The sequence below is a fragment of the Drosophila guanche genome, unplaced genomic scaffold (genome assembly GCF_900245975.1).
Source record: "Drosophila guanche unplaced genomic scaffold, DGUA_6, whole genome shotgun sequence".
NCBI lineage: Eukaryota > Metazoa > Arthropoda > Insecta > Diptera > Drosophilidae > Drosophila > Drosophila guanche.
The window spans coordinates 2213307-2229165 of NW_022995748.1; the positions used below are offsets into that span (position 1 = coordinate 2213307).

The window sequence follows — 15859 nt, forward strand, 5'->3', positions numbered from 1 at the left end:
TATTAATTGCAATTTGGACTGCTGGTTTTATTAATTCTGTTTGCTTTCTTCTTTTTTTGTGGTATCAAAGGATCGTTAATAATTTGTTTGCTTGCAGGATTATGTTTTAAATGCGTTTTCTACACATAAATACATACATAGAGTTGGCTATTTAGGGCTTCTCTTCCTGTTGGGGAAAGTGTTTCCCGCAATTGAGACTATTTAACAAGTTGTTGGAATATCGCAACGCACTCGTTTGATCTGTTATGACATGATATTTTCATTGCGTTTCTGCACTTAAGTTTAGTTCATTTGTTAGTTTAAAATTTGCTTCGACCTGGCTAATGACTGTAACAAATTTGCCGAGGCTGACACTGACATTGGCTCGACACAAAACACTCACAAGTTTATCAATTATTTACGAATAACTATTAATTCTTTGTTCATTATTTTGCTGAGCTTACATTTAGCCTTAACTTTCAGTTTGGAATACTTTCTTTTCTCTACATATTTGTCTCTGCTGCAAAGCAACGCGTTGCATTCACTTCTTGCATTTGAATAGACAATTATTATTTTTTTATATTTATGTATATAAAAACAACTAAACATACTGCACGCATCATTCCATACGTTTAAATGTTCTCCCCCTGCAAAAGAAACGTTGAAATTAGTACAGCCCCAGCAGATCTCGGACCTGTTGCCACTCACGTTATGGTTTTCTTCTCAATATTCTTGGGCTCAGGCCTTGCACGATTTAGCACCTTGAGGAAATCCGAGGTTTTTGCACGCATGCGGGAATGAATGTAGGCCTTTGAACACTATTGAAAAATAAAACGGTCAGTACCTGGTAACTTCTAGCAAACTCGGATCATACGCACCTTGATGTGGTAATGCAAATAATCTCTGAACATATGTATTAGATTGATGGTATTGTCCCTCGTTTCTTTGTTGGTATGCCGAGGGAAGAGCACTGTGAAATAAAAATACAAGGGCAATGGTATATTATTCGGAATTCAAATAGTTCTTCAGATATTAGATATATTTTGCAAAGACACAGTATAACAATTAAAGTTCAAATGTACACGAACACAAGTCGTCTGATATAATATGAGGTATTATTCAGGATGCCGTTCGTCTATCGTGTTATTATCGGAGTATTTGAGACACAAATATGAAGGTTTTCATATAAATATGCCACTTTTGCTCCAGAAAAACAATACTGTATAAGAGCATAAAATCTATTGTACACGAACACAAGTCGTCTGTTATAATATAATGGATTATTCAGGATGCCGTTCGTCTATCGTGTTATTATCGGAGTATTTGAGACACAAATCTGAAGGTTTGTTTAGAAATATGCCACTTTGACTCCACAAATTGATGTGGGAGTAATACAAATAAGTTACATATCTGCTACAAGGAAATTGATACTGCTATTGGCAGCGAAAGGCCACAAGACAACAACAAATCCCACTACTCGACAAAATAATTCTAAAAATAACTTAAACGAAAAAATAAGGCCGCCTGAGCTCAACCTACCAAATGTGACATAGCCAATGTTGTCACCCACTCTGGCATCCGTGTTGGCCAATTCCAGTGGCGGTTCTCGGTGCGTGAAGAGCACTTGTGGGGCTGTGTGGGAAGCACGTCGCCCTTCTCTCAATTCCTGCATAAATACTTTGCCAATTATTACGTCGTCCTCATCCCGGAAGATAGTGCTGAAAACAACGGTGACCCGATCTGCCTTGGCCTCGACGTACCTATGGATGAAATGTAGTTGGTCATTGGTCAACCTTATTTGGGCATCGAATGCTTCTTACAAAGTCTCATCGTTGCGGTAGTTAATTACGGCACGCTTTTGTCCCTCTTCTCCTTGCTCCTGGAAGTCGAAATACTTTTCAAAGACAGAGGCAAAACAGTTGCGCTTCAGCAGTCCAATTCTCTTTGCAATTTGCTCCCAGTCGTCGGGGATTTCCTCCAGATTTATAAGTACAGAAACATTGTAGCCTAAAAACGCAAACCAATTAATTCCATAGTAACAAAGAACTTCAGCTCGGTTGCGTGCACAAACCTTCTTCTGTGTCAGTTAGCAGACTGCCATATTCACGCTTCAGCAGCTCATCAGCCCCATGCTCTTGAAGCTGTTTGTAGAACTTTAGCGATATGCTGATCTATTTTAGTGGATGAAAACAGCGATCAGTAGAGATTTCTCTCAGCCGAATGACTAGGAATACTTACCCTCACTTTTGTTTTATCGTTATTCACATTCGAAATGTGGTAGAGTACGCCATCGAAGTCTGCTATTCGTATGTCTATCGATTCTGGCTTCAGTCTGCAAAGTAGAATTTCAAAGATAACATTCAGGTAGATTAGTAATAGTACCGCAGTCCATTATCAGCAAAAACAATAGTTACGCACATGCATAAATATGTATGTATATATGTATATAAATTGTTTTCCATCAATCCGTATTTGTTTCAAACATAACAAGATAGAAAGTAGTAATATAAAACCTAAGCTCCAGGAAACCGATATTGTTTAACACCCTAAAATCTACTGTACACGAACACAAGTCGTCTGTTATAATATAATGGATTATTCAGGATGCCGTTCGTCTATCGTGTTATTATCGGAGTATTTGAGACACAAATCTGAAGGGTTTCATATAAATATGCCACTTTTGCTCCAGGAAAACAATACTGTATAAGAGTAAAAATCCATTGTATACGAACACAAGTCGTCTGTTATAATATAATGGATTATTCAGGATGCCGTTCGACTATCGTGTTAATTTTGGAGTATTTGAGACACAAATCTGAAGGGTTTCATATAAATATGCCACTTTTGCTCCAGAAAAACAATACTGTATAAGAGTAAAAATCTATTGTACACGAACACAAGTCGTCTGTTATAATATAATGGATTATTCAGGATGCCGTTCGTCTATCGTGTTATTATTGGAGTATTTGAGACACAATTATGAAGGTATTCATATAAAAATGCCACTTTTGCTCCAGGAAAACAGTACTGTATAAGAGCATAAAATCTTTTGTACACGAACACAAGTCGTCTGATATAATATGAGGTATTATTCAGGATGCCGTTCGTCTATCGTGTTATTATTGGAGTATTTGAGACACAAATCTGAAGGGTTTCATATAAAAATGCCACTTTTGCTCCAGGGAAACAATATGTATAAGAGTAAAAATCTATTGTACACGAACACAAGTCGTCTGTTATAATATAATGGATTATTCAGGATGCCGTTCGTCTATCGTGTTATTATCGGAGTATTTGAGACACAAATCTGAAGGGTTTCATATAAATATGCCACTTTTGCTCCAGGAAAACAATACTGTATAAGAGCATAAAATCTTTTGTACACGAACACAAGTCGTCTGATATAATATGAGGTATTATTCAGAATGCCGTTCGTCTATCGTGTTATTATTGGAGTATTTGAGACACAAATCTGAAGGGTTTCATATAAAAATGCCACTTTTGCTCCAGGGAAACAATATGTATAAGAGTAAAAATCTATTGTACACGAACACAAGTCGTCTGTTATAATATAATGGATTATTCAGGATGCCGTTCGTCTATCGTGTTATTATTGGAGTATTTGAGACACAATTATGAAGGTTTTCATATAAAAATGACACTTTTGCTCCAGGAAAACAATATGTATAAGAGTAAAAATCTATTGTACACGAACACAAGTCGTCTGTTATAATATAATGGATTATTCAGGATGCCGTTCGTCTATCGTGTTAATTTTGGAGTATTTGAGACACAATTATGAAGGTTTTCATATAAAAATGCCACTTTTGCTCCAGAAAAACAATACTGTATAAGAGTAAAAATCGATTGTACACGAACACAAGTCGTCTGTTATAACATGAGGTGTTGTTCAGGATGCCGTTCGTCTATCGTGTTAATTTTGGAGTATTTGAGACACAAATCTGAAAGTTTTCATATAAATATGCCACTTTTGCTCCAGGAAAACAATACTGTATAAGAGCATAAAATCTTTTGTACACGAACACAAGTCGTCTGATATAATATGAGGTATTATTCAGGATGCCGTTCGTCTATCGTGTTATTATCGGAGTATTTGAGACACAAATCTGAAGGGTTTCATATAAATATGCCACTTTTGCTCCAGGAAAACAATACTGTATAAGAGTAAAAATCCATTGTATACGAACACAAGTCGTCTGTTATAATATAATGGATTATTCAGGATGCCGTTCGTCTATCGTGTTATTATTGGAGTATTTGAGACACAATTATGAAGGTTTTCATATAAAAATGACACTTTTGCTCCAGGAAAACAATATGTATAAGAGTAAAAATCTATTGTACACGAACACAAGTCGTCTGTTATAACATGAGGTGTTGTTCAGGATGCCGTTCGTCTATCGTGTTAATTTTGGAGTATTTAAGACAAAAATCTGAAGGGTTTCATATAAATATGCCACTTTTGCTCCAGGAAAACAATACTGTATAAGAGTAAAAATCCATTGTATACGAACACAAGTCGTCTGTTATAATATAATGGATTATTCAGGATGCCGTTCGACTATCGTGTTAATTTTGGAGTATTTGAGACAAAAATCTGAAGGGTTTCATATAAATATGCCACTTTTGCTCCAGGAAAACAATACTGTATAAGAGTAAAAATCCATTGTATACGAACACAAGTCGTCTGTTATAATATAATGGATTATTCAGGATGCCGTTCGACTATCGTGTTAATTTTGGAGTATTTGAGACAAAAATCTGAAGGGTTTCATATAAATATGCCACTTTTGCTCCAGGAAAACAATACTGTATAAGAGTAAAAATCTACTGTACAAGAACACAAGTCGTCTGTTATAACATGAGGTGTTGTTCAGGATGCCGTTCGTCTATCGTGTTAATTTTGGAGTATTTGAGACACAAATCTGAAGGTTTTCATATAAATATGCCACTTTTGCTCCAGGAAAACAGTACTGTATAAGAGTAAAAATATATTGTACACGAACACAAGTCGTCTGATATAATATAATGGATTATTCAGGATGCCGTTCGTCTATCGTGTTTTTATTGGAGTATTTGAGACACAAATCGGAGGTTTTGTTCATAAATATGCCACTTTGGCTCCAGGAACATTTTAACACTATAAAATCGGGGTAAACTCTATAATAGTCTGCAAAAGTCTGTTCAGATCCCATGCTGTGAGCATGTACAATGCAGTATGTGATTGAGCTTGATTGATTCTAGAAATTACAGGTGGACGGATCTAATTCGACCTGATAAGCTCTACCAAATTTTACGGCCTTAAACAGGTCTCATTTATTATTATTGAGTTTTCAAACGACTTTTAAACTAGAATCGTTTTATTTTGTTTTGATAGCAGCGATGAGTCAGGTTTAGCGGGGTCAAGGCATTGCCGCATATGATGCACAAATGATGCGATAAATGAGCTGTAATGAATTAACAAATGCGTTGCCCGGATACCGAGAGTGAGAGGGGATCGGGCTATGGCACGTAAGAACGTTGGATTGTGCATGTAGGAGAGAGAGAGAGAGGTAGCTTGACGAGTGGATGAGTGTTCAGCATTCGAGCAACACCCGAAACTTTACTTCAGGGAAAGAGAGAATAGAATATGTACGGACTGATAAAGAAATCGGTGCTGATAACACGCGGTAGGGAGTGCAGGAGTAGTGTAAGCACATATATAGATAGATAAACCAAAATGGTGGAGCAATAAGGTCACATTACTGCGTTACAGTTATATGGAACACTCACCCGGCCTGGGCGTTGCGGTATTTGACCAGGAGTGTCTCCTCTATAATCCGATTATTGATTTCCAGCAAGATCATGATGAGCGGCTGCCTATAGACGATATATTTGCAGAATTAGGTTGCTCAAATGCAAAGCGATGACAAATGGTATGGCGTCGACGTCTTTCGCCGCTCTCGAGCTGCGATTGCGGTGGTTCTTCGTGCGGTAACTGTTTCTTTGCCAGTGGCGCTGTGTATGGGGAGCTGCTCCAACTCACCAACGCCAACTGTGAGCAGTATACGTGTGTGCGCGCAGCGTATTAAATGAATCAACAACAAAAAATGGGCGCTGATGTCGGCTTTTTTGGTCTTGTCACACACACACGCACACTATTAAATTCCAACACACGCACACACAATCGCAGCACTCTCAAAGTGGAAAAAACGCTTCGCTCTTACTCTGCTACCCCGTGAAATGGTTTAAGAGTTTCGTTGTACTATTTACTCGTTTATAGAATGGGTGTTGAGCTTTACTACCTTGTATTAAAAATAATTTAAGAAAACGTCGTGGGAGTAAGTCTTATTTAGTGTGACCGCGGATTTATCGATCAAATATACCGTCAGGGCCTCGAAAATATACTGAAATATAGTTTTTCATGTTCAAAATATACCATATATAAAACGATCAGCTAAAATATGCAAATTTTGTCCACACAATCAAGAGTTTATTAATTAATGAAAAAGTCAATTAAAGAGTAAAGCCCAATACTAAGCTAGCACATCTGAGTTAGGCTGGTTCATATTTTTCCTCGGTATTTTGACGGTATATTTAAAAATCGAAACGGTATATTTCGGTATATTTCATGGAACTAGATTTATTCACTGCCCAACACTAGTATTCTTATATTATTATTTACCGCAAATGGATGAAAGCGAACTTATCAAACTAATAAAGAGCTGCCCCATCCTGTACGATAAGGACAGTGCACGCAGCGTGAAGAATGCAGCGCTAAAAGACGCAGCATGGAAGTCCATATCCCAGAAAATTGGTGCCTCGGAAAGAGCCTGCATCACACGATGGAAGAGTATTAGGGACCGCTTCGGCAAGGAGTTTCGTCGCTTCCAGGAAAACCCTGACGTACCTACGTACTGGGACATGTTTCCGCACCTGTTGTTCCTCAAGGACCACTACAAGCACGGCCAGGTCAGGCACGATAGTCTAGAGGGTATCAAATTTGAACCCAAAGTGAGGAGAAGGCGCAACAGATTGTATGCGGAACACGAGAAAAATCCTAACGACGAGGAGGACGACTGCAAGGGTGATATGCTGAACGAGCTGATTGAGCTGGTCAAAATGCATCCAGTTCTGTATGACAAGGACCAGATACGCATTTCCAAAAACCTGTCTGCCAAAAACGAAGCTTGGCGGGAAATATCAGAGAGCTTGAATGTGTCGGGTAAGTGGCTGGATGGGTGGAGATGTCCTTGGGTACTAATATAACCCATTTATAGAGGTGCTCTGCTTCAACCGTTGGAAGAAGTTGCGCGAGCGATTTGCGCGAGAGTACCGCAACCAGCAGATTAATAGCTCGACACCCAGTACCTGGAAGTATTTCAATGATTTGCTCTTCTTGGACAAGCATTTTCGAAAGGGAGTTCCTTTGGTCATAGAGAACATCAAGAAACGAGGGCGCCCACCCAAGGCGAGCAATCAGACCGGCAGTACCGTCAAGCAGCCTACTAACGTCAGCATTGTAAATGGCGAACAGATATGGGGCGCCGATTATCCCTATAGCACAGATAATGACGAGCAAGATAACGATCTGGAGCTGTGCTACGATGAACCGGAAGATATTGAGTTCGCCCCGGAACCGGAGCAAACCACCGCCTACGATTTCATTCTCACCCAGACAGCAGCTCCCTCGCAGCAGCTGGCGCAAGATGTCAGCGTTGAGCTCTTACCATACAATGAGAGCTTTGATCTGCGCAGCGAGAGTAGCGCTGTGCGGAACGTGGCCGGCATATCAGAGGATGAGACGACCGCCGCCACATCGGATAAGCTGCTCGATCATGTTATAGCCAACATGGAGACTGTCCTGCAGCAGTCACGGGAGCTACAGACGCAGCTGCAACACGAGCAGCAACAACCACCCGCCATTAGAAGCCTGTTGGACAAGGCTCAGATGCTGCTGGACGGACTCAGCCCAGATCAACGGTCGAGTGCGATGCGAAAGATAGGACATTTCGTGCATCACTGCCAGATCAAGGCACTGGAGGGAGAGGTGATCGAAGATCTCACTCCATATCAAGTTTTTAATTGTTAAGAGAGTTCGGATGGGTAAATACATAAGTATAAATAAGAAATGAATTATCGATTTATTGTTGGAATTTTGAATTTTGTTATCGAATACCAGCTGCTTGCGTCGATATCCGCCAGAGGGCGCTTACACTTTCAAACGAAACGTTACGCACGGAAAAACAATAGCACCCACGCCCGAACATTAATTGCAATTAATAACACGCACGCACACGAACAGCAGACACTCAAGAAATGCTTAAACAAATCGCTGGGCATGCAATGATTTGAATTCGTTTAGTTTCCACGCTCTATTCGCACGCTGCAGTTGTTGGCTGGTCGGTCCGCTCTGCTCTGCTCTGCTCTGCGCTGTGATGTTCTCCTCCTTGTGCGTCAAAGAGCAGCCGAAAACATTAAGAATTATTGAAATAATAAACGGGGGCCAGGCCAGGCCAGACCAGACCCGACCAGAGCAGCAGCCGCACAAAACCGCTTTTTAAGTGTCTGCAAATGATTTTGTGCTGTTCCCCTCCACCCTCCACACCATAAACTAATTTTGTATAAATAAACGAACCGGCCAATCGTTTGAAGTTATAATATTTCGGGATTTTGTGTGTGTGTTTCTATGGTGTTAATGGAATGCGATGAGTCGCTTGATACATGAAAAAAGTGCGCCAATGTTGTGACACCTGCTGGAACTTCCTTCTCTTTGTTCTTTCACATTTTTGTGCGTCTTTTCCACATGCTTGGCAGGAAATAAGAGATTCCTGATGTGGGAACTTTCAAGTGGGAACTTGGTAAGTGCACTGGCAGACTGGTTTTACAGAAATTGTCAACGATATTGATAAATGCCACTGAAACATTTAGAGTTCAAACCTGCAACCCGATCCATTTCCACGCCACTCAACTGCTACTGCTTCTTGCACATGTGTCAAGCCTTCTATGGCCTGAAACATTTATAGAGCTGCCACTTTGTAGCATCATTGCAGGAGGTCAAACCATCAATCACCGTGGACGTGTCAACGGCGGAAACGTGCGGCAGGACAGCCACCGCTCCTTGGGCCCCATTCTGCAGCACACAGCACTCCCCTTGGTCTATTTTCCACTTGCAGTGGCAATTGTGTATGAAGAAAATTGTATAATTGCCAATTGCCACGGATTTACTCGATTGCAGAGACGCTACAGACGATGCACCAAATAATATTCCGCATACGTCGTGTGTGCCAAATTAATTGTAAAGCATTGCCGCGGCAGTGCCAACGTACACACAAATGCAATACACGTACACAAATATATTTAGAGGCTAGATTCGCATAACAATAAATCCAAACAACATTCGGTTCGCCGCCTTGCCTTTGGAGGAGCGCTTCGAGTTGTCTGTAAATTTGCGTGTGTGCGGCTCTGTCTGTCAGAGTGTTGCTGTGTCTGCATTGTTTTTTGGCATATGCAAATATATAAATATGCATTTGCATATTTACATGGCTGTCTTGGCTGTGTGTCTGCTGCGAGGGCTGAAAAGTCGTCTGCACAACCCATTCACGTTGAATGGGAAGAGCAATGCACTTGATAGATTGCTCTTAATTATGATAAATGGTAAAGGAATTGCTGGAAGGCATGAATTATAATTTAGTTATGAATGAACTCCACGAACTCGATAGATCGAAAGCAATCCACGCTTCTCCTTCGCCTTCTCCTTCTCTCTTCGTGGCCATCAGGCAGGAGCATATATAAGTGGCAGCTGCCTCAGTTGAAGCCTCATTACCGCAGAGCAACTTTATTGGCAGCCCTCGCATAACACATTTCCCACACATATTCGTACAACGCGATGGGCAAACACTTTTTCACTTTTCCGCTTTGCACCCTGCGCTCCTGCTGATTGCTTCCTTGTGTGCGTGTCCATATCCTTTCCGATAGGCTATGGTGCCAGACTGCACTGCAGCAGCATTTTTTGTGTAGTGCCTCGAACGTTGCGACATGTTCTGCATGTGCAAGCTACAACGCCTCAAACACTGTTGCAAGCAATTTGCAATAAAATTGAATGCAGAAAGGGGCAGCAGGCAGCAACAGCCATGGCCAAAAGTCAATCATGCAGCAGGGAGAGTAGGCCACTAAGTGGCTCTGGCAGTGCCACGTGTGGGTCCCAAATTCGTCTTCTTTTCGCTCAACCTACGGCCAGAGCTTTGAACTTTGGCGCCGCCATCTCCGTCGCTGACCGACGCAGTCGTGCGCATAAATTTCCATTCTAAAGGGAGAATGCAGTTCAAAAGACTCGCTTGCCAAAAGTTCAGATCAAAGTTTCGTCTTACAAGCAGTGTCCTTTCGCTTTTCGCTTTTCGCTTTTCTCTTTTCGTTTCGTTTATTTTCTTGGCGCTTTTACGCTGTTCCCTCCCCTTTTGGCAGCAATGACCCACAAAAGCATTTAAAATTTACGACTTGAAGGCGAATCTGCCTCGAAATGAATGAAGATAAAGTGCAGGAGCGGCCAAGGCGTCTTGGGCGCTGATGTCTGAGGCGTGGCTGGGGAACAGTGGTGCCCTCGAATTTAGTGGGGGTTCAGCTCCTTTTGAGTCCCATTGGAAGTCCAATCATACCCGAAGAATACCTCACATTTTTGCATAGTTTTTGCACTTATAAAGTGAGTCAATAAAAGCCAAGCGGACAGCACTGTTGGGCATGCCCTGGCCCCTCTGCGCCGCGTGTGTCAAGCTGCTTAATTGCACTTGTGTGCAATTACATTTAAGTAACTAAAAGGAGTGCACTTGGCTCACAATTAGCCACACACAAACATGCCACTGGGGCGGGGCAGGTTCCATCCTACTGGGAACTAGCAGCGGCAGGCATAATCATCAGCCGCACCAGACTGCTGTCAACAAAAGAAGCAAGAAAATGAAAGCATATTTACATATATGTGTGTACATGACATATTTATGTATTATTTTTCGATCTGCTTGCATTAGTTTTACGATTTGGAAACGGAATCTTCCAATTTCAATGAAAAGTCGACGTCTGCTGGCAGTCTATGGTCCATTGTCCGAGCACGCTTGGCAACGTTTCAAGAGCAAGAAATCCAACGCCTCTCTGCTGGACACAAAAATAAACTTTAAATATTGATTCTCCCAAAGTAAGGGCAGAACTTTTGCTACTCTTGACTCCATTTTTTGGTGATATTTTCTGTGGATACAATTTTAGTTGCCACAATTTGGCACCGCCACAAGCATGATAAGGTGCAATCCCTCAAATGAATTTCCGGATTAGCATTCTAAATTCCTCACATCATACGCAATTGCCATTAGGCCATGAAACATTGTGATTCCCCCTGCAATCAACATTGAATTCATCCAAGCAAGCAAATATACATTTTTAAAATACATAAATTACACAACTCGGAATGTGTCCCACCCCGCGCGCACATTACAAACGAGATTTATGCATAATTATCGCAGCCATTCAAAATAACAGCCGAAATATTCAATTGAAGCATTGCAAAATGTACACAGAATTTTTGCTTATTTTCCGCATTTGATTGTAGGGCGGCCAAGTGAAAGAAAAGTTAATTATGCGCAAAGTGAAACCAAATGTTTTGGCTCAAGCGACTTCTCGGCCAAATGTCCGAGAGCAAATTGAATGTAAGCTGAGCAAAATGAAATACGATGAGCAGAGAGCAAGCACGGGGGCCATTTAATGGCCAACTGTCCATTTAATGGCCAACTGCTTTCGACATGTTCGACATTTTCGACACGGAAAACACAATACTGAATTGAGAGGAGAGTACATAAATCTATAGCTAGCCGCTGTCTGGCTGATATAAAAAAGCATCTCAAGTGCTCTGACAAAGGCGCTAAAAGAAAATGGATAACAAGGCAAAATGGATATGCACAAGAGAAAAATAAATTAATCAAATCCATGCAGACAATAAAGAAAACAAATATTGTACAATGTTTTGTGGCAAAAGTTTCGCGGAGACGGAACGGCCAGTGAACTGGACATACTCCGAATTATTGTTTATATTTAAAGCCCAGGGGAGCCATGCACCGATCAAGGAATCTTTAAGGATAAACCAGAGAATCTCCTCAAATTTCAATAAATAATCAAATACCGGGTATAAAAGTGGAGCTACATGGATGTGTTGTTATGGAATACAAAACGTAACAAGTTTAAATATTTTCCATTAATTTCTATACACTTTTATCCATTTTTCCAGAAAGCTTATTAGTTCCTTCCTTTCTCGCACTTGTCCTTCGAAGGAAACCTCCGAGAGTGCTGTGTGGCACTTGGCGTCGAATATTATTATTGCATATTTTATAATGAAATGGGCAGCTGATACATAGAGATACACTTGGGCAATGCCCAATCGAGTGCGAGCACTTCACCGAAAAGCAAGCAAACTCAGCAGAACGGGGGGCATCGATGCAGGGAAAAAAGGTACTTGAAAAACGGCGCGAGAATTTGCTGCCAACTTTTTGGGCATCCAACTGATGCCTGCCCCTGGCTCACTTCGTATTGAAACTGTGTGCTGCATTTTGTGGCATTCGGACATGGGTTTTTTGGAGTACAACGCATTAAAGACAATATTAATCAGCTATATTTATATTATATTATATTTTTCCCCTTGCTTTTATCAACATTTATCACCCACAAAGCTGCTGCTTTCCCATAATGTTTACCCTTGAAAAGGAACGAAGCTTTTAAAAGGTAGTACACTCGGGCATCGTTTTCGACTTTGTTTATTCGGGCATCTATGTTTAGCGTCTGCTCACGGCAAAGTTCCCTCGTGAGCACACGACAAACAGCCAACGGCCAACGGCCAACGGCCCTCCTCCCTGGCAGCCTGAAATATTTATGAGCCACATTCGCATAATTATGAGTTGGTTTTGTTTAAGCTTCTACGATCAGCGGGGACTTTGACGGGGCGGAGGGAGAGAGCGTACAATATGCGCCATTAATTTGCAAGTAATTAAAATGACTTCAAATGAATGCAATCCAAACGTTAACCGAAACAATTTTCAATTGGTTGGCAAACAAAATTGAGAGGAGATCCCCCGCACATACGGGCATGTCTCGGACTTTCGGGTGTCGTCGTCGTGTCACTTGCGTCATGCACTGCACATTGCGGGGCTTCGGTTTGTGCCAAGTTTTTCACAATATATGTAAGCAAAGGAAAGATACATACAGGCAGGCAGGCTGGCAGGCAGGCAGCGAGCGATTAATGCCAAATAAAATGTAATTATACTGGCTGCTTTAAAATAAACAATTTAGTTTAATTCGAAATCACATTGAAAGCTAATTGAAGTGGCAGGCGCAATGGATAATCAGCTACTTACTGTCCGCTTGTCCGTTCCCAAGCATTTGACATTTCAGATTCAGGGGGAAAAGAGTGAAGGGAAGAATAGCAACAATCCATGGCAGGACTTCTGTTCAAAGTATTTCGGTGTGGATACTAGAAGTTGTTCTTTTTGCATATGTTTCATCTTCCAAATCGAGCAGGAAAATAGTTACAAAGTTATCCCTCTTTCAAGCTGCTTACTTCTGCTGCTGCTAACATTAAAACTAAAAGGTTTCTGTGTCCCGTTGTGTGTTAATTATCTGCCTGCCCTTTACCCCCACTGACAGCCACAGCGCAGCAGGCGGAAGTGCAACTGCTAGGATGACAACGAAAACATTTCATGGCACATTATTTTTATTAATAATTATTTCACATGCACACCAGACGACACAGAGCGACAGAGAATCTTCGTGTGCATCAATTTTACATGAGCTGTCTGCCCGCCCTCCGCCCTCCGCCCTGCGCCCAGCGCCCAGTCTTCGGGTCGGACACTGCCAACGACCAACGACCAACGACGAACGAGAGTTGACGCAAATCGAAAATGCCAACTGTTCGCTCGGTTTGTTGCTCCTCCCCTCCTCCATACTTGTGGTATCATCATTTCACTTTCCCGTTGCCGTTGCCGTTGCTGCTGTCTTTTATCTGGTTTTGCTGTTTGCCTGTCAACGGCCACAGAGACAGCAGCAACAGAATCAGACGGGGAGCGTATAACTTGTGTCTCCGCTTTGGTGTGATTTTTGGATATATACGAGAATATTGTTGCAGCAGTTGGAGCAAGGTTTACTAGTAAACAAAATATCCAAAATAGTTTCGGGCTATCCTTGGCTATCAAGTGAGTCTTCATAGCGGGGTATCCCGTAGTCGCAACACTCGACTGTTCACTTCTATTTATGCTTCTATTTATTCTGCTTGGGGTTCTCGGGTTCGTTCGCTCTATTTTAATAAGCCTTCAGGTGCAGCGGCAATGAGCCATGAATTATTTGCCCCTCACATAAATAATTGTAATTTCGGTTAGCGTTTTTCGTTTAAAAATAAACCCCAGTTTTTGGCTCGTGAAAGATCAAGCATCAGCCAGCCCTTGAATGATTATGTAAGCGGGGACCTTGGAAAGGTTAAAAGCGCCTGGGACTTGTACTAAATGTTAGTTAAAGTCTCTAAAAAGGAGTATTAAATGTGTTCCTTGATTTCTTTTGGGGTTGAACAACCTCCCAGTGTTCAACCTTGTATGTTCTAATGCAGTTGATCCGAGACCCTTATCCACAGTCCCCCTTTTATTTTACATCATCCTCATCGGCATCGTGTCATGTTTGCTGCCTTCAACCGCCAGTGGCACAGATAAATCATTGGAAAAACGAATTCCCAATTTCGTGGTAGGGTGACAGAACTCTCCAGCTTTAAGGCCACTCTGCATCCTGCCAAAGAATTAGGGTAATCGCAGCTGTGGTATCACCATTGTCTCTCCTCCACCCTTTGCCAACTCCCTCTGACCTCTGACAGATTTTCTGTCAGTTCTACAACCCGATTCTGTGTGTGCTCTGATTTGGACGACCTTATCGACTAAAAGTTTGTCCTTCTTTCCTTCCCCTTCGGTTGACATTTTCAGCTGGAATATTTTTGTTTTGTTCTTTCCGTTTCAGCGGCGGGTAGACACGAAGAAAAAAACACAGAAAATGCAGAACACGGGAACAGGCTGAGGCGGCGCTTTGTACACTGCGAGAAAACTTTGTGTGAAAAGTGGAATCTGGTATTTTACTCTCTCTCTCTCTCTTCACTTCTGGTCTCCGAGTCTCTTTTACTCGGTTTTAGTTCTTAGTTCTTTTCTTCAACGAAAAGGGTTGGGTTCCCCAATTGTTGCCTACGTTTTCTCCCAGTGTCGATTTGAATTTCATCAGTCGTTAGGCCACAGCTTTCGCTTTTTTAGGTTCTTCTTTTTGCAAATTTCTTTTTTGTTATTTTTTGTGCCGTAAAAAGTAACAAAAATCTGACAAAATTGTTCCTCATTTACTGTTTTGTTTGTCAGAAGCGTTGAATAAAAAGAAAATAAATACAAATAAGACACAAACACAGTCATACACAGATAACACACATATATTAATATAAATAAAGCCAAAAGTAAAGAGCGAAGAGCAACGCTCCTCCTCTGCGCCGAGTACCCCATCCCGAATGGTTTTCCAGTCCTTTCCCATTCACTTTTCCCGCCTGTTTGTCTGGCCAGTCTCTTGCTCTCTGCTCTGACGCTGTTCTGCGTTTGCTCTGCCGGCGCTGGTTCTCTGGCCTTTATTGTTTTCTGTTTCCCACGCCCGCAAGTCGCACCCGCCTGCCCGCACCCCTCTGCCCATCCTCCTTCTTTTTTTATGAATGAATGATAATTTTGCCAGCGGCGTTCGGGAAGAATCAAACGCAAAAGCAAATAGAAAAAAGCAACAACAGCGCCAAGCAGAAGACAAACATTTAGACGCGTGAAATGTGAATATGGAAAATCATTTAGAAGCA

General features: G+C 41.5%; 2 protein-coding genes across 2 annotated transcripts; one reads left to right on the top strand and one right to left on the bottom strand.

Annotated features, from left to right (window-relative positions):
* Positions 1-137: 137 nt before the first annotated feature.
* LOC117584086 (actin-related protein 2/3 complex subunit 2) lies at positions 138-6299 on the bottom strand. The gene is made up of 9 exons (XM_034272833.1): positions 6285-6299; positions 5773-5859; positions 2218-2311; positions 2051-2150; positions 1800-1986; positions 1519-1739; positions 858-949; positions 688-797; positions 138-626 (listed from the first exon to the last, which is right to left on the bottom strand). Exons 2-9 carry the CDS (start codon positions 5844-5846, stop codon positions 599-601), a joined length of 906 nt encoding a protein of 301 aa, XP_034128724.1. The 5' UTR covers positions 5847-5859; positions 6285-6299; the 3' UTR covers positions 138-598.
* A 347-nt stretch (positions 6300-6646) lies between these two features.
* On the top strand, positions 6647-8824 carry LOC117584081. The gene is made up of 2 exons (XM_034272829.1): positions 6647-7204; positions 7260-8824. The coding sequence occupies exons 1-2, from the start codon at positions 6670-6672 to the stop codon at positions 8069-8071; spliced, it is 1347 nt and encodes a 448-aa protein (XP_034128720.1). The 5' UTR covers positions 6647-6669; the 3' UTR covers positions 8072-8824.
* Positions 8825-15859: the final 7035 nt, after the last annotated feature.

Bases quoted from the DNA above. Each gene is read 5' to 3' on its own strand.
- LOC117584081 (XM_034272829.1), top strand. From the start codon at position 6,670: ATGGATGAAAGCGAACTTATCAAACTAATAAAGAGCTGCCCCATCCTG. The intron at 7,205-7,259 runs GTAAGTGGCTGG...ACCCATTTATAG, and splicing joins AGAGAGCTTGAATGTGTCGG to AGGTGCTCTGCTTCAACCGT.
- LOC117584086 (XM_034272833.1), bottom strand. From the start codon at position 5,846: ATGATCTTGCTGGAAATCAATAATCGGATTATAGAGGAGACACTCCTG. The intron at 1,740-1,799 runs GTAAGAAGCATT...TTTCATCCATAG, and splicing joins TACCGCAACGATGAGACTTT to GTACGTCGAGGCCAAGGCAG. The intron at 950-1,518 runs GTAGGTTGAGCT...TTTATTTCACAG, and splicing joins CATTGGCTATGTCACATTTG to TGCTCTTCCCTCGGCATACC.